The 25,022-nt window shown below is 47.5% G+C and overlaps 1 protein-coding gene across 1 annotated transcript; it reads left to right on the forward strand.

Moving 5' to 3' along the window:
• Positions 1-21,298: 21,298 nt before the first annotated feature.
• Positions 21,299-24,211, forward strand: LOC127294100 (alcohol dehydrogenase 3). The gene is made up of 9 exons (XM_051323850.2): positions 21,299-21,642; positions 21,726-21,862; positions 21,981-22,027; positions 22,603-22,928; positions 23,014-23,096; positions 23,209-23,284; positions 23,374-23,435; positions 23,525-23,620; positions 23,710-24,211. Exons 1-9 carry the CDS (start codon positions 21,609-21,611, stop codon positions 23,986-23,988), a joined length of 1,140 nt encoding a protein of 379 aa, XP_051179810.1. The 5' UTR covers positions 21,299-21,608; the 3' UTR covers positions 23,989-24,211.
• Positions 24,212-25,022: the final 811 nt, after the last annotated feature.

The raw sequence follows: 25,022 nt of genomic DNA on the forward strand, positions 1-25,022 counted from the left end.
ACATATTTGTAAAATACTATATCTATTGTGGGTTTGGATGCTTCTCCCACTAACATGCTAGGAGATCAAGACCATATGATGGAAAAGGAGAGGCTTGAGAAGAAGAAGGAATTAGAGCTTATCTTTCTCACTCAAGCTCATGAGGAAGAAGTGTGTATGCGTATGTCTCTTGAAGCTAGTGCCATTGTTCTTGAGGACTCCAACAATACTCTCATCTCCCAACTCATCAAGGACCGAGATTATGCTCTTGGTTGGGTGGATGAGCTCAAGGCGAAGAAGCGTTATCTTGAAGAAATCCATGAATAGTTGCTTGAGGATGTTGCAACTCTTACCAAGAACTTCAAATCCTTGGAATGCAAGTTTGAACTCCTATCCGAGATGAAGAGGCATCCTCAGGGAGAAGTGAACAATAAGAAAGAAGATGAAGGTCCTAATTCATGTTGTGACAAGCTCCTTGACGAAGTTTGCTTCTTGAGAAGACACAATGCGAAATTCTTGGAAGTCATTTCTACTCAAGTGGAGGCCTTGGATGAATACTATCGCTTGAGTAAAGAGAAGGTGCAATGTTGTGACCATAAAGAGGAGATTGCCACTCTAAAGAGACACAAGGCCAAGCTAGTTGAAGTGAATGATAGGCAAAATGAGACCTTGATGGAGTGGATTCATTTGAGCAAGGAAAGTGTCACTTGTTGTAACCATAAGGATGAAATTGCCTATCTAAAGATAAGCAAGGACAAACTTATGGTGATCAAACTTATGCAAGATGAAGCTTTAAAAGAATACCAACTCTCAAGCAAGAATCATACTTGTTGTAATCATGAAGACGACATTGCCACCTTGGAAAGACATAAGCATTTACTCTTGAAAAGGAATTCTCTTCTTGAGGAAGCTCTATCGGAACAATTCCGGGTGAATAAGGAGAAAGAGGTTCAAGTGTTTGACATAACTCACCCTCACCCGGATCATGAAGATGAAGTCAATCGCTTGAAGTCCAAAACTGAAAGTCTCCAAGTCCTAGTCAAGTTCTTGGAAGGAGTCATTGAAGCAAGAGTTGAAACTTATGAGGACTCATGCAATGAAGGAGAAGTGGCAATCATGCCAAAGAAGAAGAAGAAAGGAAGAAGGATCAATGTAAAGAAGAACGTCGTGATAGGGCCCATTGAAAAATGGGTTCCTATTTCCAAGTCTTGATTCTTGAAGGACCTTGCTTTCGGTGGTGCCTATTGGGTGGTTGATTTTGAAGCCACAAGTCCTATGACCGGAAGCAAGGAATTCGTTGTCATCATCAAGTCATTTTTCTCTACCATTCTCATGACGACAACACAAGCAAGCTTAAAGGTATTGGGGTCTTGACAAGGTGGTGATCATGTCCTATCTTGTCAAGACTCTTGCGTATGTTCTCTTTGTTCATTGCCTTGCACTTTTGGGTCTTTGTACCTACTATAATGAACATGTGGGGGTTCTCTTGTGGAGCTAGTCTCTTCAAGAGGCCACGGTCTCGGACTAATAGGAAATGCTTCCTTGTGTAGAGATTGTGTTTTGTAGGATTTGCGTTGAAGAAAATGAACCATGATGAAGTTTGTCAAACTAATTCAATGCAAGTTCTATGGCATGATCCTTGCAAGAAGGAGCATCAATGGAATGGAGTTTAAGCTTAAAGATCTTGGATGTCTTCATTGGCAAAGAAGGAATCCGTCATATTCTCCTAGCCATAGTCTTTCCCTAACTTCATGGGGTCGCCAGAACTGAGAGACAAATCTTAGTTGAAGACACTCAAACATGATGATGGAGTACGAGTATATTGTATGGTTTGTGGTAGTGTGTGATGATACTCTTTTGATGAAGATGATAGTTCTTTGGAGGGGGCGAAGTGCTTCTTGTGAGAAAGGAGATGCAACTCCCCCGGTTACTGTAGGAAGGATGGGTGTTGGCACTCGCCGATCTCAAAAGCTACCTTCTACGAGTGCCGGGGAATGACGAAGTTCCACCTATGTGGAGCCATCTACACCACAAGGCCAAGTCTTTTCCATTGGACAACCAAGTGTAAAGTCACCTCTCCCACAACCTCAAGTTCGGCATCAACAACAATGGGGGTCATGGCGAGGACCTAAACCTTTCGAAGATCAAAGGATCTCTCAAGAATCTATTCCTATGATCTATTCTCGCCGATGTGCAAAAGTTCAAGACTCTCTCATATCTCAATCAAAGTTCATCAAGACACACTCAAGGGAAGCTATGTAAGGGGTCAACGGTATGAAAACCCCGAAGTACCTCAAGTATCTATACTCCTTTGATGAGGCCAACAAGGATATGTTCTCATGCTCTACCGGTCAACGTTAAGGTTTGCTTCTCTCTTTGTGCGTTTCGTCCGGACATTGCATTGAGAGTGAACATCATGCCACTTTCGTGCTACATGTCTAGATGGAAAGCACGCGTGAATATAGGGGGAGTGCGGTTTAAACTTATTGAGCTATCCCTCCCCCATAATGCAAAAAGAAACCCAAAACATTCTCTATTTGTCATCTTAGTGACTTATGAGCTTCATGTTGAGTTGTGGTCGTGAGTTCTAGATTTATCTACGCAACCTCACACCACCTTACTCTTACACGATGGTTTCGGCCATCAACCTCCTCTTTGAGGAGTTTTTTTTGCTTCTTTTTTTGTTTTTCCTTGATCGTGTTCTTCTTTTTTATCTTTGTTTCTTCGTGGGAGATTCACCCAAGCTTCGTTTTTCTTGCTTTGATTCTTGCAAGCTTGGTTGGGTAGTACCTTAACAGTTCCGCCATCTAATCCTAAGCCATTATCTATCTCTTGAGTCAATTCAGTCTAAAAGCACAAGTCTACACCAAAATCTGAGTGTCTTTAAGTTTTGGAGGCTGGTACTACCGGATCTCAGGCCGGTACTACCGCTTAGGGGCAGTAATCTGACGAAATACAGAATTTGGCTCCAGAGCGGTACTACCGCCCGAGGTACCGGGCACGTACCGGTAAGCGGTACTACCGCTCCTAGGAGCGGTACTACCGCTTGCACCTTTGACTAGAGGTACCGGGTGGGTCGGGATTCATCCCAAATCACCACATATCCCCACTCTCCTCAAGCCAACGGCGCCCCCAAGCTCAAGACCTCGAGGAGACCGGCCCCGATCTCCTCTTCCAGCCGCCCCCGGCCAAATCTCCTCCGTGGAGAAGCTTCCCAATCGTCTTCTCCGCCATGTCCGCCGGTATGAACCCTAATCTCTCTCTCTAGGGTGTGTTAAATCCCTAGATGCATAGGCTAGGGTTTGATGGGGGTTTGCGGTGGAAAAGTCCTCTTGGAAGCTCTACATGTACGGGGATACTAGCTTGCAACATTGTGTGACACTATGAACTTCGTTGCCATGTCCCCAATCTCGATCTAGATGTGCAGAGCTTGAGCGGTAGTACCGCTCTATCACGGGCGGTACTACCGGGTCAGATTGTGGTACTACCGCTTTGACTAGTTTCACCAATGTTGCTTGTTAGTGTCCTCTTTGATCTTTAACTTCATGGCTTGTGCACTTATCCCCTATTCCCTCCCAAACCTTTGCTGTTCACAGGAACATCTAGGTCCCGTGGTGGCGGCAAGGTCAAGCCATCCTCTCGTCGTCATCGAGATGAAGACGAGCAAGAAGAGATCGTTCCGACAAGAACCACCAAGCACCAGAGGGAGGCAGCAGCTGGTACAAGGGGCCCTCAAAAGTCAATGATAGACCTCAAGAAAGCCCAATTCTTGGAAGTACGAGGGGCCAATCCATATTTGCTACCAAGGAATGCTCGTCAATGCCCCAATACCTATTTCTATCATGTCAACCAGGAGAGGATCTACAATGAAGTCTATGGGGCTAAGGAATTCAACTGTTGCCCCCAATACTCCATCAGCATGGACAAGCTCAACTCCAACCTCGAGTACTTTGGAGAAGCTCTTTAGATATGTGAAGAACAAGGGCTTACACCTCTGATGACGTTCTCTCACAACTACTCCGAGGAAGTGATATGCCAATTCTACGCCACAGTTGTGTTTCTTGAAGATGAAGGAGGCTTCCGCACCTTGAAGTGGATGACTAAGGAGCATGTGATGGAGGCCACGTGGGAGGAATTTGCTAGAGGCATTGGATATGAGCTTCATCACTACAACTCCAACTTCTTCCAGATTCACCTACAATCCAAGCCAATGGCCAAGGAAAAGATGGCCAACATCTACATCTGCGGAAGGATGTTGTGTGGAAGTGCCAAAAACCTCCTTCCCGTCTACGACATCATGAACCGCATCTACCGCAGCACCATCAACCCCAAGCACACCAACCATGATGAAGTGCATGGGTTACTTGTGAACCTTCTTGTGCACACTCATGAGATGAGGGCCGCGGCAAGCAACTGGACGTCATGGACTACATTTGGCATGAGATGCGTGATTGTGCTTTTCTTCACAAGCTTCCTCAATATGGGCCCTACATCATGAGGCTCATTTGTCTCAAGTGGGCACAAGCAAGCCGTGGAGATCTTCTTGAGCAATGCCGCCCCAACATCACTATCCATAAGGAGAAGAGTCCTCTTGTCAAGAACCATGATCTTCCAAGGTTCGGCAAGGGGCTCCCAAGGACAAGGAGGAAGAGGAAGCAGATAGTGATGACTCCGACTTCGTGCCCAACTCAGTCAAGACCAAGGGTCTCTTCGCCAAGCTCACCGCTCGCCTCAAGAAGTCCTTTTGCTTCAAGAGGGACCTTGAAGATAGGATGTATCAAGCTCATCATGACAACAAGAAGATCCGCCAACGCCAAAAGGCGATGATTAGGCACATGCAGCTTCCTGTCTCCGAGGGCTCCGAGGACAACATCACTCCTTTCGGTGAGTAGAAGTCCAAGCTCATTTGGCCAAGTTCCGAGGACTCCATCCCCGAGCCACCTCATGGAAATGGCCATGCTCAAGATGAAGACGACGATGATGAAGACGGAGATGAAGAGGAGGAGGATGTCGAGGAGGAGGACGACGAGGAGGGAGATGACGAGGAGGAGGACGATGATGACGAGAGATCCCCTTGGGACGTTAGTATGCTTCTTCTCCCTTTTTGGTGTCTCGATGCCAAAGGGGGAGAAGTTGATCTATTAGGACGGGAATTTGCATGGGGATGCCATGGGCTTGGTGCTTCATTTTGGTTCTTTCGGCCTTGGCATCAAATCTTTTCCCTGGTTATTTGGGACTCTATTCTTATGTGTGCTTGCTACTCTATTTGTGGATCTCCCGATCCCCCGGTTTGTATTAAGACTTAATCATTCGTAGCCTATTGGTCTTCACGCCTATTGGTCTTCACTATTTATCTCTTGATTGGCTACATCAATTTTATGGAGGCACTTATTGTGAGTTTGGGTTTTCTCAAGGCAAAGGTTTGAAAAGTTCACCCAAAGTCTCTTATATACTCTTATGATTGCCTCCATAGTGTGCTTGTGCTATATGATCATGTCACGTGTTCTTCTTAGCACTTGTGCTTGGTTTGTTGAATCTAGGGGGAGTTTCTCTCTAGGATGTGTGCATTTGTATAAAAATGCATATTCTAGATATGCACACATCTAGGGGGAGCTCCGTCTACTCTTGCAAACCAAATACCTTATCATAATCTCCTATGCTTTATTGCAAATTCGTGTGTTGTCATCAAACACCAAAAAGGGGGAGATTGTAAGAGCAAGATCCTTATCCCGTGTTTTGTGTGTTTGATGACAACACTCGAATGATTCTAACCATGCACGAAGATTGTCTTTGATAGGTTTGCAAGGTGTACGTTGACCTCGCCGGACACATTATGATCGGAAGAGTGAAGCGTAGTTCTTAGGCTTTCTGGTTTTGTGTGTGTGTCGCGAGGTAACATGGTAGGAGAGGAAAAACAGTTTTAGCCATAGCGGTACTACCGGTACCAGGAGCAGTAGTACCGCTACCCCTACTGGTACTGCTCTGAGGTTTCCCACGATTTTGTCCCACAGTACTAGTTACGGTACCTCTGCGGTACCTTGAGCGGTAGTACCGCCCACGGTACCGCTCACGGTACCGTAACTAGTTACAGCAGTACCGCTTCGGTACCGCTGTGGTACCGCTTTGAGTCCAGTAAGGTTTGGACCCCATTGCGGTACCTCAAGCGGTACCGCGAGCGGTAGTACCGCTTTGTGTCCACGTGGACAAGTTCAGTGGGGATTTCGAACTCAGAGTGGTAGTACCGCTTACCCAAAGCGGTAGTACCGCTTAGGCAAAAACTGCACCTAACGGTTGGATTTGAGGAGACCTATATAAAGGCCTCTTCTTCTCCATCTCGTTTTTAGGTCTTCTCTCTCTCTCCTCCATTGTTGCTGAGCTCAAACTGAGTGGATCTCCCTACCTACCCAATCAATCTTGCTCATACTTTGTGGAGTGGTAGAGGAGATCCCGATCTATCGTTCTACCGAGAGAAATTTCACCAATTCGTGGTAGTCCTTAGTGGATCTTGGTGGTAGAGTTTCTATTGTGGAATCTTGGAAGAAGTGCACCTATGGAGGCTAGCTTGGTGTTGTGCTAGCCCCATAGGTTGTTGGGAGCCTCCTTGTGGTGTGGAGCTCGCCCCAACCTTGTGAAGGAATCACCACCTCGACCGGTGCCATAGTGGAGAAGGGGGAGCCCCTTTGTGGAGCTCTCTTGAGGAAGAAGGTGAGGCCTTCCTTCGTGGTGTGGCCGCCTAGCCTCTTGTGTGAGGCTAGCACCTCCTCAACGCAGACGTACTCCCTTTTGTGGGAGGAACTGCGGGAAACAAACCTCGCCTCGTCTCCGCGCCCTCCGGTTGTCTTGCTCCTTACTCTTACTATCTTGTTTGATTCCTTTGCTTGTTGCACTAGTCTAGGATCATACTAGGAACACCGCCATCGCTAAAGCTATCACCTTTACCTTTTGTTGCACTAAAAATTGTAAAAGGCTAAAACTAGACGTAGCGTCCATTAATCCCCCTCTTGTTCGGTACGATCCATTCAGTTAGTATATACCACCTCGAACAAGTTCATCATTACAAACTGGGAATCAGGTTATAGCAAGTCCTAGCTAATGGAGGGATACAAGATCACCTCCCAAAATCAGCGGATCATGAGAAGGAAGCAGAAGCACTAAGCTGGAAATTGGTTGCGGAGCCAGGTCCTAAGCCAGCTCGTCTTCTCCGGTGGCTGCACTTATGATAGACGACATACTCGGTTTCATTGTCTGCAATGAAGTCGATAGCCCTGACCAGCAAGTTAGGCTGAAACTTCTGTGCCTTGCAGACGAACCGGGGAGTGAAGATCGTCTTCATCTGAGCGTAGTTTGTGATCGGGGTGCCGACGTACTGACGGTTCTTCGGGTACCGCTGCAATCCACAAGGAACACTTGTTAGTGGGATGACATTGACATATATATACTTTCAGATCTATGCAGGAAATGAGGCTTCGTACCTGGATGTACTCGTCCGCCGCCCCTTCATCACCGCCGTAGAAGCAGCAACTATCTTCGATCCAGTCCAGAATTCGATCGGATTTCATCTTCATGATGACGCTTCGCTTCGTCCTCCAGTTTCTGATGTGGTTGTATATCTGAAGAGTGGTGACATGTACGCCGGCGAATGCAAGAACATCCACGACTACCTTCTTCATATGTTGCTCCATGAATCCCATGTTGAAGCATACGTCGCTACGAACGAGCTGAACCAACCCGGTTCAGCACAAACTCTGATAGCTCAGATTTTCAAACCATGGCTGGTTTGCTTGCAATCAGACAGTCGGTGTGAGCTTTCACAGTAGGCGCAGACAGATCAGGGGAGCCAAATGGTATGATGTCCTATATGACAAACACTAGCAGATCAATGAACGACCACATGGACATCCTTAAGCACTAGCAGATCAATGAACTACCACATGGATATTCTTAAGCAATAGCAAATCTATGAACTACCAGTACCACATCAATGAACATCGAGGTAGGTAAGATCGGCCTTACAGTCAAAGGAGCCACACACAACACTGAGGTAGGGGAAGCAGGTGACGAGGGATCACCTCGTCAATGCCTACGTATTGTAGACTTGGGTTTCGGGAGAGAGCGACGATGGAGATTCCGGGAGCGAGATTAGGCACACGACGTACCCAGCTTCGGGTCCCCTCGGTGGAGGATCCCTACGTGCTGCTAGCAATCCAGTATATGAGCACAAGTATGTTTACAGGGTGCCGCCATAGGCGGATCTATGTTGTCTATCTCTTGGCCTCTCTATTTCGGGTGCCCTGTCTAGCTTTATATATGCAACCAGCCTAGGGTTTTACAAGAGTCCTAGTCGACTACTTCTTCGAGTTGCCTTGTTGGGCCTTCTCCATATTTGGTCTTCTCCATATTGGGCCGAGCCAGGTATACTAATAATGGGTACCCGAAGGGTATGCCCATGTCAGTAGCCCCCGAGTTTATAAGGAAGTCGAAGACTTGCGTAGAAACTCCAAGCATAACAATCTCCGAAGTCGAAGAAAAATACAAGGCGAGGTCCATGCCGCAGATCACGTGTAGCGTAAATGATGTCGACGATTCTTGAAATTATCGGGTACGCGGCAGCACTCCCGATGGGTGTAGCCCCCGAGTCTATGGGCAAGTGCTTGCACTTGGGCATAGACTCAAGTTATACTACTCGATGAAGAATTTGACTGTACTTCTGGGCGCAGCCCCTCTTTTTATCGACTCCTGTTAGAGGACTTAATGAAATCCAACACTCCCGATGGGAGTAGGCTCCACTCGAGTCGTAGAATCGAGTTGAGTCTACAAACATTGATTGTCGTAGATGCTGTCGAAGTTATTTTCTATCGGGTGCGCGACCAGCGCTCCCGATGGGAGTAGCCCCCGAGGCTACAACCAAGTGTTTGCACTTGGGTGTAGGCTCAACTTGCTTGTAATTGACTCCACAATTTTTCCTCTTTCTTGTATCTTATCGGGAGGGTGAACAATACTCTCGATAAGAGTAGCCCCCGAGCCTATGAGCAGGTGCTTGCACCTAGGCATAGGCTCAAGTTTGTACTACTCGATAAACAACTTGGCGCAAACCCTCTTTTTATCAACTCCAGGACGTTGCTATTTTTATTTGACATCCATATCTATATTGTACAGGGATAATGGTAATTGGGGCTAGTTCATCTGACGGATCAGGTACTAGTTAACTGCTCTAGTGGCAATCCGCAAAAACCTACTTCAAGATCACGTTCCTGGACATGATCCCGGGATACTGGTGTTAACTCGACAGGTGCCACTTAAGGTCTTACCATTCTGTCGAGTCCCAGTCAGATTTTATCGGGTACCTAACGCGTCCGTTAGGATTTTTCTTCGTATCTGTTGATACAGATAAAAGTAGCAAACCGACGTCAGAGACGGTGCCACGCCGCTCAGAACGGATCTGGGGTCTTACCTTCGCAGAGTTTTGCGGCATTCAGAGATTGTTCGCGACTTTGGTGCTCTGAGAATATTTTGTCAATTGCCTTGTTCGGCTGATGCAATGACCCATTTTGCGGGCTCTTCTATTTTTCTCTCGGGCTTGATGAGACAGCCGAATATATTGGTTCTTCTATATTTTCGGGTACATCACCGATGCTCTTGCTCGGAACAATATGACGAGTCAATGGACCCGAAGATTTGTCCATCCTCTTTTTTTTTTGGTTCCTCCTTGATGAAAATTTCGTCGAGTTCTTTCTTGAAGAAAATTTCTTCGGGTCCTCCTTGAGGTCAATTCTTCGGGACCTCCTTGAGGACAATTCTTCGGGTTCCTCCTTCAGGAAAATACTTCGGGTTCCTCCTTCAGGATAGTTTCTCCGGGACCTCTTTGAGGATAATTTTTCAGGACCTTCTTGAAGATAATTCTTCGGGACCTCCTTGAGGATAATTTTTCGGGACCTTCTCTTTTTTTGAAGACAATTTCGTCGAGTTCTCCATGTAGACAATTTCGTCGGGTTCTCTCCTATATACTTTGAATTTTGCTTTCTCCTGCACAAATAAACAAATTTTTCTATCTTTCCCTTGACTCTCTTTTTCGCATGCGGTGTCAGATGGTCAGATTCGATGATATGTAAAGTGAATATATGCCGCGCAGCCCCCAAGTGTCGGGTGCGACGAAAGTAAACGATAATCAACTTTGTGCAAAATAAAAGAACACTTAGCTTTTTGGACACGACGAAGTTGATGCATGATGAAGTCTTCGAGTATAGATAAGAAATCTAGCCAAAGTAGAAACCACCAAATAGCAAAAGTGGATGCCGCGAAATTGTTGATGAAGAAATAGCCAAGCCCCCGAGCGTTGCTGAGGTGATGTCATGATTGTTGTGTCGCAGTCGTGACCCGAGGTGAAATCGTTGTCGAGCCCCCGAGCGTTAGGTGTGATGTCGAAATAAGTTGATGGAGTCGCGGCGTCATATTTGGTGAAGCCGTTTAGGATGAAGCCATAGACAATAATATACGAAGATGAAATCCAGATGGAGTATTTGAGATGAATCCATATTGAAGATTACGCCATTAAATATAGAGCATATAGTGAAGATAAATCCGTTGATATCATAGAGGATGAATCCATTGGCCCGAAAAATCCAGTAATAACCATAGAAGATGAATCCGCTGATGTCATAGAGGATGAATCCAGTGATTCAAAGAAAATAGTTCCAATAATAACCATAGAAGATGAATCCATTGGCCCGGAAACGCATCGGATAATATTGTATAAGTGAACCAATAATAACCCAAAGAAAACCAATCCAGCAATCCGAAGAAATTAAATCCACTGAGCCGAAGAAAATAATTTCACTGAGCCGGAGAAGATATATCTAGATCCGAAGAAAAGAAATTCACCAAGTAACCGAGTATATTTGTGGTAACGAAGTAATTGCGCATCTCCAGTATTGGATGAATTTACTGTAATAATGTTATAGTGCAACACCCGAGTATTCGAGTATTCGGGTGTGGCGAAAGTAAATAATAATTGACTCTCGGAAGAGGAACCCTTAGCTTTTTTATCGGGTGCGACGGAGTCGTCGCTGAAACAGGTCGGTCGATGTAGGCGCGCAGCGTCTGGCTGAGAGTAGTCGATATAGTTGCGCAGCGCCTGGCCGACATGGTTGATATAGTCGCACGGCGCTTGGTCCTTGTATCGGATGAAATTGGAGCTGCGACTTGTGCTGAAAATACGCTGGTGGATCTCCGAATATGGCGGGTGTACAACGGCGAGTGCACGGTCCGGATCTGTGAGCTTCTTGGACTCATGATTGTTCCAAATTAGGCATAAATAAATATATGTGTGGAGATATTAACTCCAAACAAGTCAATTGGTAAGATAATAATTAAAGAGAAAAATTAAATAAGAAACGAAAAAGAGAGAAAATACTAATCAGGAAACAAAATCGTTTGGTGATGTTTGTTCCTGTGACTTGCCTTTTCCTGGAACAACCACTTTTATCTAGAAACCTAATCTATGTAAGCAAGCGTGGAAGAAAGTAATACTTAGCTTTAATGTCATCTGGGAATTAGTGAAGACGACGAGAGGCACGATCCTTGCATATGCTCGTTGTTTACCAGGATGATGGTGCCTCCCGCGCCACACGAGGCAGGTCTCGATTTTTCCCTACGCCAGCCTGGTTCGTCGACTGGGACCGTCCTCCTGTTTCTGTTCTTTTTTACCCAATCTTGCCATTATGATCGCAGCTGCGAGAAGACAAAGCCACGTGATGGCTTCCAGAATTGATGGATGTAGACGTTGCTTCTTTTTTGGGCAGATCAGATTTCCTTGGACTTGATGCACTGACGATGCTGCTTGGTTGATTTTTCTGTATTTTAGTCAGCTAGACTCGCTGTTTGCTTGATTTCTGCCGGATTGGCTTTTCTTTCCAGAACTTGACTCTTCATCTTTTTCATTTTGCCCGCGAGTAGTACCACAACTGGTACTTTGATGGATTGTACGAGCCGAAGCAGATCGAATCTTGCGAAGGAGGATTTCGTGGCTGCATTGCATCAAGAGTAATTCCGCGCACACATCCACGATTCCTGTTCGCGAACAAATCCGACGGGCCACCAGGCGAAGTAGTTGATGATGAACTATGATGGATCCCGCCCGGATAACGAAATCCAGTTGTCGCTATCCCCACGGTCGGCGCCAATTGACGAGGGATCACCTCGTCAATGCCTACGTATTGTAGACTTGGGTTTCGGGAGAGAGCGACGATGGAGATTCCGGGAGCGAGATTAGGCACACGACGTACCCAGCTTCGGGTCCCCTCGGTGGAGGATCCCTACGTGCTGCTAGCAATCCAGTATATGAGCACAAGTATGTTTACCGGGTGCCGCCATAGGCGGATCTATGTTGTCTATCTCTTGGCCTCTCTATTTCGGGTGTCTTGGCTAGCTTTATATATGCAACCAGCCTAGGGTTTTACAAGAGTCCTAGTCGACTACTTCTTCGAGTTGTCTTGTTGGGCCTTCTCCATATTTGGTCTTCTCCATATTGGGCCGAGCCAGGTATACTAATAATGGGTACCCGAAGGGTATGCCCATGTCAGCAGGGGACCCTGGCGAAGATGCAGGCAGCACCACCGTCCTAGTGGAAGAGTCAACGGCAAGAACGATCCCCGTCGTAGAGTCAGATGGAACCTGGAGAACCTCCACAACCTCCACCGGCGACGAAGGAATGTCCTACAATGGATCCGTTCAGACCCCGGTTGTGTACCCAGAAGATCTAGATCTAAGGCTAGGGTTTGCAGAAACTTACCACAACCGAAGTCATCGACGCAGACGAAGAAGACGACCATCCCCTGCAGCCAGTAGCCACCGCCACAGCCGCCGCCATCGCCGTAATCCTCGCCGATCGTCCAGGTGAGGTAGAGCCGGCCATGTCGCTAGATTGGGGATGGTGGATGAGCTCGAAATGGGGGAAATGGGGGATTTGGATTTGCCGGTGAGAGAGCCGCCCCTATGTACGGTCACGAAAATTCAAGCGCGGTGACCGAATTCATCCCGCCGAGATTTCACCGTCCCACGCGAGCTCTCGCCATCTCCTGCAGTGGCTCTGCGAGGACGCCGCGTTCTCCACTTCCGCGGAAACGGGGGTGGCTCGCTAGAAACAGCCGAACCGGGCGTTCCTCCAGGGCCTGGTCCGAGGGTGCTTTGAGAACTGGTTCCTGCAAGAACGCGGCTTCGACCAGGTAACCAAACGGGCCGAAAAAAGTTGGGCCGATGCGAGCCAAGGGGCATGCAGCCTACCAAACGCACCCAGCTGCATATGCATGGCTCTGCCTTGGGCTCGTCACCCATGCATGGCGTTGCTTCGGGCTGCGCACCAGTGGAGCCGCTCACTCCCGCGCCCCGCGCCTTGTGCCCACTACTGCGTCGCGCATCGAGCTTAGTTCTCTCTGTGTCGCACGCTGAACCGGCCATGTGTGGGTCAGCTGTTGCGCCCACTCGACCAACGTCAACAATGCCCATGTTCACCTCTGCTCTGCAGCAACCTGCCGAACAACAACTAATAGGGCGCGTTTGGTACCCTGGGCTAGTTTTGCGTCTCACTGCGCGAGTGAGATGGAACGCCTTGTGCGTTCCATACGGGCCATGGGCCAGAATTCGCGTGTCTTTGGTTTCTTGCGAAGAGTTTTTTCCAGCCCCATGGGGATTTAGGCTTTGGTTGATTGGTTGGCCGGTTTTAAGGCCATGTAGCAGCCCAAAACGAGAACGATGTTGTTTGGTTGCAACCCAAAATCAGGCTCTGGTTACCTCTTCCCTTGAGCGGTGAGTTTACGAGTGATCTATCAGTAGCGAACAAGCAAGCATAGAAGGTAAGATCATAGTACAAAGATCATAAACGATACGAATTAGGTTCAGTCGGCTCAACATGACAATTGATCACATACCAGAGTTCAGACACAACACTCTACGATAATAGAGACACAATACCAGCAGAGCTTCAGACTTCTTCTTCCACGACGATACACCTGGTGGTATCACCATGGTCCGGGCATCTGGTCATCACCGCAATTCTGGTGTGGTCTAAGATGACCACACTAAACTCTCCAACGGACTCCTTCTTGAAGGTGAGGAACTGGCCTATCTTCAGCTGTTGGGCGATGGCGAAGGCTGCCCACCCCTGGTCGATGTTAGCATTGTCGCCGACTTTCTTGGTAGTCATCCTCCAGCTGCAACCGGTGTTGCTGCGGACGATGATGTTGGAAGGGATGGGTCCGAACCACTTGATGAACTCGGAAGGGATTGGGAGCTGATCAAAGGTCGTCTTGAAGATGATCCTCAGGAAGTGTTACGGCCCTACGTCATCGTGGAAGTGGCTGACGGTAGCATTCCTTCCTCGAGGCTTCTTGGATAGACCCTCGTCGGGAACCTACGTAGGTGCCCCTAGGTGGATCTGCTCACTTTGCACAAAAAACACAAGCCATTGGAGGTGGCTGCGCATAACAAGCAAATGCAGAATAGATGAACAAGGACATCAGAAACATTAGCGGGGCCTCATACATTGCGTCACACGGCATGCAAAGGGACTGTCCGCAAACTAAGTCTACTGTGCAAGGAATGTGGCACACACGACTAAGTTTGAGAGCAGCATCTTGCCTTCCATAGTGCCATATTTGAATCATTGGCCAATGCAAAAGAAAAACCAAAACATGCCTCATACAATGGGTCACACGACATACAAAGGGACTGTCCGCAAACTAAGTCTAGTGTGCAAGGAATGTGGCACACACACGACTAAGTTTGAGGGCAGCACCTTACCTTCCATAGTGTCATATTTGGATCATTGGCCAATGCACATTTGATGCACACAGTTGGATAAAATCATTGAACAAGCAGAAACATGCAAAGAAAGGTAACATATGCCTCATAGTATGAGGACATATGGAAGAGATGTTTGATCAGAACTTATGGCATGGTCATGTTCACTCACGCCATAGGTTCTAATCAATCATATCATCCATAGTATGATCCCTGGATATAATCATCCGCATAGTTCACTCACAAACAACACAAGTAAAAGTTCAAATAGAGGTGTACTTAGTTCAAACATTAGCAGAATCTCCCAATAGTGTACAATACACATGGTACTTAGGGTACATTACAAATGGTACTTAGTGTACATTACAAATGCTACTTAGTTCAACCATTAGTAGAATCTCCTACATTACATCTCTAACACATTCATCACTCATCACAAATAGCCCCGATCCTCATGAGCTTTTCCTTGTTTTGAAAATTCAGTTTGAGCAGGTTGTATATGTGATACTCTAACTTTCTCTTTACATCTTTAAGACCCTGTTTTTTGGCCAGCTACACCTTTCTTTCTACCTCCCATTTCTGTTTCTTAGACCTCATAACTTGTGCTTGAGTTCTCAGCACATTCTTCAGCATATCAACCTCATTCTTCAACTCATCTAGCTCATGTTCCGCTCGGGTCTGAACAAACTAGGGCTACTCGGCTTAATCTTTGGCACACAAATCACAACATGCGAAACCCCTAGTGATTGCAGCACAAAAAAAACCTTACCCTCTTTGCATGTACAACAAAATCATATAGTTTGAGCAATCTCAATCCGATATAGAATGGATATACCATGATTTCAAATTATATTAATAGATCTAAGCAAATCGCAACCGTGAAGAGCAAGCAATCGACACGAACAAAAAGCAATCATATAATAGAACCTAATCCTAATGGAAACCCAAGCAGATCTAATCTACATGTCGTAACAAATGGTGAAGCATGGCATGTTGTTGCAGAATGGCAACGAAGATAAGAGAAAGAGGAGCTTACCGCCATTGTTCAGGTCAAGGACGAGGTCGAGGTCGTAGCCGAATTGGAGATCTAGGTCCCGCGTGCGGTGCATGTTGCGACCGAGGTCACGGTCGTTCTCATCGTCGTCTCCTCCTCCGGTCCCGCTCCTCCTCCTTGCGATGGATTTTTCGGCGGTAGAGCAACCGCCCTGGTGATGTGACAGTTTGGGGGGGGGGGGGGGGTGAGAGTGAAGAGGCGAGTGAGAGGAAGGAGAGGGGGACGGTGAGGCAAGTTATGGTGTGTGTTCCTGAAGGGATGCGTCGTTTCCCTCTCCCTTCCCAACGTGTGCAACCGTCTCAAGACAACTGGCCAGGCTCGCCAACTATGGTCGATTTGGCTGTTCCTCCCGGGCCTGGCCCAGAGGTGCTTTAATATCCGGTTTATGCAACAACAGGGGAGAGTCCAGGAAATCAAACTGCCCGTTTTTCGAACCAGCCCATGCGTGGCTCTGCCGCGTGATCCAGCGCGTTGATGTGATATGTCTCAAACGTATCTATAATTTCTTATGTTCCATGCTACTTTTATGATGATACTCACATGTTTTATACACACTTTATGTCATTATTATGCATTTTCCGGCACTAACCTATTGACAAGATGCCGAAGAGCCAGTTGCTGTTTTCTGCTGTTTTTGGTTTCAGAAATCCTACAAAGGAAATATTCTCGGAATTGGACGAAATCAACGCCCAGGGTCTTATTTTTCCACGGAGCTTCCAGAAGACCGAAGGGGATACGAAGTGGGGCGACGAGGCGCCGCCACCATAGGGCCACGCAGCCAGGGAGGGGCCCGCGCTGCCCTATGGTGTGGGCCCCTCGTCAGCCCCCCAACGCTGCCCTTCAGCCTATTTATTCCCTCAGTCGCGAAAACCCTTTTACCGAGACCCACGATACGGAAAACCTTCCAGAGACGCCGCCGCCGCCAATCCCATCTCGGGGGATTCAGGAGATCGCCTCCGGCACCCTGCCGGAGAGGGGAATCATCTCCCGGAGGACTCTTCATCACCATGATCGCCTCTGGACTGATGTGTGAGTAGTTCACCCTTGGACTATGGGTCCATAGCAGTAGCTAGATGGTTGTCTTCTCCTCATTGTGCTATCATGTTAGATCTTGTGAGCTGCCTATCATGATCAAGATCATCTATTTGTAATGCTACATGTTGTGTTTGTTGGGATCCGATGAATATGGAATACTATGGCCAAGTTGATACTTGTAACTCCAAGAGGGAGTATTTATGCTCGATAGTGGGTTCATGTCTCCATTGAATCTGGGACAGTGACAGAAAGTTCTAAGGTTGTGGATGTGCTGTTTCCACTAGGGATAAAACATCAATGTTTTGTCTAAGGATATTTGTGTTGATTACATTACGCACCATACTTAATGTAATTCTCTGTTGTTTGCAACTTAATACTGGAAGGGGTGCGGATGCTAACCCGAAGATGGACTTTTTAGGCATAGATGCATGCTGGATAGCGGTCTATGTACTTTGTCGTAATGCCCGATTAAATCTCACACTACTCATCATGATATGTATGTGCATTGTTATGCCCTCTTTATTTGTCAATTGCCCAACTGTAATTTGTTCACCCAACATACTATTTCTTATTGGAGAGACACCACTAGTGAACTGTGGACCCCGGTCCATTCTTTTACATCTGAATACAATCTACTGCAATCATTGTTCTCTACTGTTTTTTGCAAACAAACATCATTTTCCACAGCATACATTTAATCCTTTGTTTACAGCAAGCCGGTGAGATTGACAACCTCACTGTTAAGTTGGGGCAAAGTATCTGGATTGTGTTGTGCAGGTTCCACGTTGGCGCCGGAATCCCTGGTGTTGCGCCGCACTACACTCCGTCACCAACAACCTTCACGTGCTCCTTGACTCCTACTGGTTCGATAAACCTTGGTTTCTTACTGAGGGAAAACTTGCTGCTGTACGCATCACACCTTCCTCTTGGGGTTCCCAACGGGCGTGTGCTTTACGCCTCAACATGATGCGACCCGACGAGCCACATGACGAGGAGCGGTCCCCTTTGTAGTATTGAGCGTCCCAAGCCTCCTCTGATACTGTCTCCCATGCAGAGACACCGGAGGCTGCTCGCGTGAGGTGAAAAACAACGAGACGCCTCCATCTGTGTCCCTACCTGCTGCACCATCGGCTGTTGGTCATTATGCGTCTTCACTGTGGCATTGAGAAGCCTAAGGAACACACTGATGGAACAGTGGCATGGAATTGTGTCCTTGCAACACATGTTGCGTCGCAGGTTACACATGAACCCCGTGATTACAAAGAGGCACAACACATTCCTCATTGGCAAGATCCTATATGGAGGCTGAGTTATCCGCTCTGCAGGCTAATGATACTTGGCGACTTGCCCCTCCTGTTCCTTGTGTGAACATGATTGATTTTCGTTGGATCTTCAAGGTCAAGCTTCATGCGGATGGTTCCATTGAGCTCTACAAGTCACACCTTGTTGACAAAGGATACATGCAACACTATTGTCTAGATTATGATGAGACTTTTAGTTATGTGGTCAAGCCTGCGCCAATTCAATTATTGCGCTCTATGGCTCTTTCTCACAGGTGGCACCTCCGTCAGCTTGATATCTAGAATGCTTTTCTCAATGGTTTCCTCGATGAGCAGGTATACTTGCGTCAACCTCTTAGTTTCACCGATTCTAGTAAGCCTGATCATTACTATCATATTGTCAAGTCCCTGTATGGAGTGAAGCAAGCCCCCCGTGCTTGGCATGCTTGCCTTATTTATGTACATGGCTCCTTGGGGTTCTCTCCTCCAGCACTCAGATGTGACTCTCTACTTGCTGGTGGTATATGTTGATGATATGATTGTTCGCAGTTCTATTGCAGCTGCTATTTCCAGGTTGATCAGTTAGCTTCGATCTGCGTTTTCTGTTAAGGATCTTGGTGTCTTGCAGTATTTCTGGGGATTGAGATTTCCTTAACCTGAACTGGCACTCTTCTTCTTCGACAGCGCAAGTATGCCCTGGAGCTTCTTTCCCATGCTGGTATGTTGAAGTGTACTCCAGTGACTATCCCTATGGCGTCCTCTAATCTTCTTTGCAGCAATGATGGTGATGTTCTTTCCTCTGAGGAGGCTAATCAGTATTGTAGCATTGTTGGTGGCCTTCATTATCTTACATGGACATTGGTTTCCTCTGACTTGTCCTTTTTAGTCAATAAGGTGTGTCAGTAACTTCATGAGCCTCGTACACCTCATTGGTTTGCGGTCAAGCGTATTCTTCGCTATGTGCGCCATACCATTGATTATGGTCTGCAACTTCAGTCCTCCACCTCTACACTGCTCTCAGCGTTCTCTGATAGACTGGGCTGGTAGTATGGATGATTCGCGATCTATGGGGGATATGCTATCTTTTATGATGGAAACTTGATCGCCTCGAGTGCTCGCAAGCAGTCTACTATCTTGAGGTCCAGCACTGAGTCTAAATATAAAACTTTAAGCTAATGCTACAACAGAGCTTGGGGTAATTGTTGCAGGAGTTTGGTGTTAGTCAAGTCCGACCACCAGTTCTATGGTGCGACAACAGTGGTGCAATGTATTCTAACCTAGTTTTTTATGCATGGACGAGGCATATTAAAGTGAACTTCCACTTTGTTCGTGAGCGTGTTTCTCAAAATATACTGCAAATTCCATTCATCTCTTATAAAGATTAAGTTGATGACATTTTTACTAACCCACTTCTTTTACGATTGTATAAGCATTGTAAGTATAATCTCAATCGATGTGACCTAGGGTGCCCAGGTGCTGAAGGCAAACTACAGAGTAGTACATACGACGAAACAAAAGTAGACAAACACAGGGAGCAGATGTTTGATTTAGGGCATCTCCAGCGGCGTGACGCATTTTGGACGTCCAAACGGATGCGTTGTGTCCGTTTGCGTCGGGCCAAATGGTCGAAACTGTCCGGGCGTCCGTTTGCGTCGGGGGTGGCTCCAGCGGCACGACGCATAAATTTTTTTTCATTCATACACCATAATGAAAAGCCAGAAAAAGCCAGAAAGGTGTATGAATGAAAAAAAAAGGGATCCCACGCTGGAGCAGCAGGCGGTGCGCGGACGTTGGAACGCGTCGGCGTGGCCGGAGGAGTCGCCGGCCTCCCCTCCGCGAGCGCTGACTCGCGGAGCTGGATTGCGAGCCCGTCCCACAAAGCGAGCTCGTTGAGCTCGTCCTGCTCGCTGTTGGCCAGTGCCATGGCAATGGCCTCCTCCTCTGAAATGTCCGGCGGCTGGGTCTCCGGATCCCACGCCGGCCCGCCGTCGTCGTGGCCGTACTGCGCCATGGTCACGTCGCCGTCCTCGTCCGCGTCCTCCTGGTCGTTCTCTTCTTCTTCGGCGGCGATCTCGTGCTCGAAGTAGTCTACGTCGGCGAGGTAGGCAGCGCGGCGCCGCGCGTTGAACTCCCACGTCCCGAAGGAAATCCAGTTGTAGGAGTTTAGCGCGTACGCCGGATCCTCCCGCAGATCCGGCGGCAAGATCGCTCGGCGGCGGCGCATCTCGTCCCGCCGCTCTCGGCCCACGCGCGGCACGGGGGGACCGGCACGCGCCGCGAGTTCAGGTACCAGCCCCCTCCCGGCAAGTTCGCGTCCGGCCATGGTACCGGCCGGTTTTCCTCCCATAGCTGCCGCGCGAGGTCAATGCGGACGTACCGGCCGACCCGTGCCTTCTTGCCGGAACGCGAGCCGCTAGCCTCCTGGTCGTTCTTCATCTTCCGGAACGGCCAGCATTTCTTCCCCATGGCGTCGGTGTGGTGGATACTGTGGGATTTGGCAATGGTTTTGATCGGGGAAATGGGCGCCGGCAGCGTCCCTTTAAGAGGCTCCGACGCCATCTCGCCTTCAACGGCCTGCCAGTGCAACGCCTACTAGCTGCGCACGCTCGCGGAAGCCGAGGCACGCCATTAACGCGACCCCTGCAAAGGCTGCAGCGCGCCGCCCAGAAGTAATGCCGCGGAAGACGAAGCAGTTGTGCCGCTGCTAGGCGGGCCCGTGCGAGGACCGAGCGGACACTTTGCGCGTCCGCGCAGCGTCCGCCGAGACGCAAACCTGGCGCATATTTGGGCCAGGTTTGCGTCTCCGCGGACGGTCCGGCCACTTTGCGTCGCCCCGTTGGAGGTGATGCCAGACGCATTTCCGGTCACGGCGGACACAAACGGTCGCTCAGCGTCCGTTTGGATCGCGCCGCTGGAGATGCCCTTAGCTGGGCGCGTGCACCTGCCAAAGCAAAGAGCGGAGTGCATGATGTTTTTGACAGAAATGATACAATGGAAAACCGGCAGATGCAGAGAACCATGAGCCTTTCAACAAAGGTGACGCAAGAGCTGGTGGGCCGCCGCTGCAAAACGACGAGACGGGGATGTTATTTCCGCCGTTGGTTTCCACGGTCGCCGGGTCCTGCTCCTGTCCCGGTTTTGATCTCGCCAATTCAGCCTCTTGATCATGTCACTACGCTTTCCAGTGTCCATAAACTACACGGGGCCGTTGTCTGAAACCGGCAGAGGCGCGCGCAGACAGAGCCGGGCACCCCTGTTTCGTCTACCTTCTCCAAGAAAATTATTTCCCCACTTGCACTCCAAGCAAATCTTATTAATTGCTCGTTGATTCCTCCGGCACCAGCATATATATACAGGCCTTCCTTCACCAACACATAACCAACGAGCTGCGTAGTATTCAGACCAGCAAAGATCGATCTTTCTCTCTGAATTCTTGAAGGTTGAATTGAAGCTAGCGACCGACGGCAATGGCGACCGCCGGGAAGGTGATCAAGTGCAAAGGTTCGTTCTTCAAATAGTCTGATGAACTCTATTGGCACTGATATGGAGGTCTAACTGGTTTCCGTTCTTGCGTGTGATTGCAGCGGCCGTGGCATGGGAGGCCGGAAAGCCGCTGTCGATCGAGGAGGTGGAGGTGGCACCGCCGCAGGCCATGGAGGTGCGCGTCAAGATCCTCTACACCGCTCTCTGCCACACCGACGTCTACTTCTGGGAAGCCAAGGTATGGCACATCGATCGGATCATAGTTTCAGGTGTCCCAATTCCGTAATAATGGACTAATGGTGATTGAGACATGGATCGCTGCCTAACTTGGTGTGGATCTGTTTGGATCTGTGCAGGGACAAACTCCGGTTTTCCCTCGAATCTTAGGACATGAAGCTGGAGGGTACACATCCTAGCTGTCTCTGTCTTATTCTGTTATAGTTTTTTTTATTTGATTGGTAAATATTGAATCATATATTATAGCTAGTTCAAATTGGCTTCTAATTATAGTCATCCTGAACAATCTCGAAAAAAAACATAGTTATTATCCTGAAGAATCTCAAAATCTAGTCAACCCTCAGTCCTTGTTTGTCAGTGGTCTTAGATTGACAACTATATGCATCGATGAAGTGTCTGTATTTTATTGGCATGGGATAAAACAATACCAACGTTCGTCAAACACGATACAAGCTCACATAAAGTTCAGTGTAGAATAATAAGGTTTTTCTCTGAAAAAAATTCTTGTGTCCTCTATCTTTTTCTTTTCTCGTAATTTTTTCTGTAGCACAATACTAATTTGCAACGAAAATAACAATCAAGTAACAACAGTATCCACATCTAGCTTGTGATGCATTTCGTTGGCGGATGACAATTCTTTTCAACTGGACTGTTTGCTGCATTTAAATAATTTTTTATCTTTGCTCTCCATTTTTTATCTTTTGTACTAACCTTTTCCCCCAAATTACTTGTTCCTCACAGAATTGTTGAGAGTGTCGGTGAAGGTGTTACCGAGCTAGTGCCAGGTGACCATGTCCTCCCGGTGTTTACTGGAGAGTGCAAGGATTGTGCTCACTGCAAGTCAGAGGAGAGCAACCTGTGTGACCTCCTCAGAATCAACGTGGACCGTGGCGTGATGATTGGCGATGGACAGTCACGGTTCACCATCAATGGGAAAGAGATCTTCCACTTCGTCGGGACCTCCACCTTCAGTGAGTACACCGTGATCCATGTAGGGTGTCTTGCGAAGATCAACCCTGAGGCGCCCCTTGACAAAGTTTGTGTTCTCAGCTGCGGTATCTCTACTGGTAAGAGACGGCTACTAGTGCCCTGCTTCCAGACGAATCAATATCTTTAGGATGCCTCAGTTAGTTGCTGAATTGTTTTCTTCAGGACTTGGTGCGACGCTAAATGTCGCGAAACCAAAGAAGGGTTCAACAGTGGCAATTTTTGGTCTTGGAGCTGTAGGCCTTGCTGTAAGTGACATTCTATGTTCAGTAACTTCCGAATTTTTTTATATAATGTTGATGAGAACTGTGCCATCTAACCATGACAAAATTGATGTATGATTTTTTTTTTATTAATCAGGCCATGGAAGGGGCCAAGATGGCTGGGGCATCAAGGATAATTGGTGTGGACTTGAACCCTGAAAAATATGAACAAGGTACAGTTTGTCTTATGGAAATACAAGGATGCTTAGTAAATGTTTTCTTATACCACATCGAACCTAACAACATCTCCATCATCTTTCAGCTAAGAAATTTGGATGCACTGACTTTGTGAATCCAAAGGACCACACCAAACCCGTCCAAGAGGTTTGTTGTTTTTTTAGTAACATTTCTTTCTATGTCCATTACATAGACAAGCTTGTGCCAAAAGCTGACGGTTCACTGATGATTTCCAGGTGCTTGTCGAGATGACCAATGGTGGGGTCGACAGAGCCGTCGAGTGTACTGGCAACGTCAATGCCATGATATCCGCCTTCGAATGCGTGCACGATGTAACATACTTCTCAGTACACCTAATTATAATCTTTGCTCATATGGCCTATTCTGCTTTAAACTGAATCCTGAAATCCGCTGGATGCAGGGGTGGGGCGTGGCCGTGCTGGTCGGTGTGCCACACAAGGAGGCGGTGTTCAAGACTCACCCAATGAACTTCCTCAACGAGAGAACACTAAAGGGCACCTTCTTCGGAAACTATAAGCCCCGCACTGACCTCCCTGAAGTCGTCGAGATGTACATGAGGAAGGAGCTGGACCTCGAAAAATTCATCACGCACAACGTGCCATTCTCGCAGATCAACACAGCCTTTGACCTGATGCTCAAGGGGGAGGGACTGCGCTGCGTCATGAGGATGGACGAGTAGATCGAGATTCTTCCTCATGCAAGAGAAAAAAGTTCAAAATATTTTTTGTTTGACTAATTAATAATCTAGTACAATCTTAGTACTAGCTAGTCGCAAGATTTTTGTTGGTATGCACATTTGTGTATCCTGCGTCCTCTTAGTTTGATGGCAACAAAAGTTTGTATACCTGTCCTTACCGGACGTACTGCTTCAAGATATCATAATGTTGTCTTTTTATTTGAAATATTATTGTTGCACCTTTATTCTCAATTTTCTTATTGTGACACCTTTCGGTATTTTATTTTTTTGCAAAAAGAAGGTAAAACCTTCTGGTCTCAGCTCAATAATTTTATTCATAAAAAGGCATAGTATCTGCAATGGACTGCAAATGACAGGATGATGATAAGACATGTAAATTAAACACATACGAGTTAAGTTACCATTTTCCGGCAGCAACATCTTCAACTGGAAAAATGCAGTCACACCCATGTCGGCTAGTCCAGTTTGTGACGATCTACAACCGGGACAAGGATTCTCCTAAACCAAACAAGGGCAGAACGTCGAACAAAGACACCTTCAACTAGGTGATAAGGATGCAAGTGTAAATCTGTCTGGGTTAACAAGTAAAAGCCAGAACGCGGATTTTCACCTCAAGACATGCAACAATGTTCCAATCACCATCTTGATGGTGGACCTTCCGAGAGCTACGAACCAAGTTCACAACTCGAAACCCCACTACAGTAAAGACATTTTGAGACGCGCACCAACCTCGCTTAGATTATATGGATCCCAACTAGCATGGAGAGGCTCTCTTGCCTCCAATTCCGAAGAGCGTGCGGTGTGGTGCCTGCGTGACACACGGAGGCGAAGATCGAAAACACAGTAACAGAGCATCTACAGTTCACCGGTGGAGATTGGATGAGGGAACCGCTGCCGGAATCGCCTCTGGATTGCTCCACCCACTAGTACAAACTCGCTACTTAGAGACGGCCCCTCGAGGCGGTTTACTATGAAAACGAAACAAAATGGCTATGCTAAAAATACCTAAGACGGCC

The sequence above is a fragment of the Lolium perenne genome, chromosome 4 (genome assembly GCF_019359855.2).
Source record: "Lolium perenne isolate Kyuss_39 chromosome 4, Kyuss_2.0, whole genome shotgun sequence".
Lineage (NCBI taxonomy): Eukaryota > Viridiplantae > Streptophyta > Magnoliopsida > Poales > Poaceae > Lolium > Lolium perenne.

Bases quoted from the DNA above. Each gene is read 5' to 3' on its own strand.
- LOC127294100 (XM_051323850.2), top strand. From the start codon at position 21,609: ATGGCGACCGCCGGGAAGGTGATCAAGTGCAAAG. The intron at 21,863-21,980 runs GTATGGCACATC...GGATCTGTGCAG, and splicing joins TCTACTTCTGGGAAGCCAAG to GGACAAACTCCGGTTTTCCC. The intron at 23,621-23,709 runs GTAACATACTTC...CGCTGGATGCAG, and splicing joins CCTTCGAATGCGTGCACGAT to GGGTGGGGCGTGGCCGTGCT.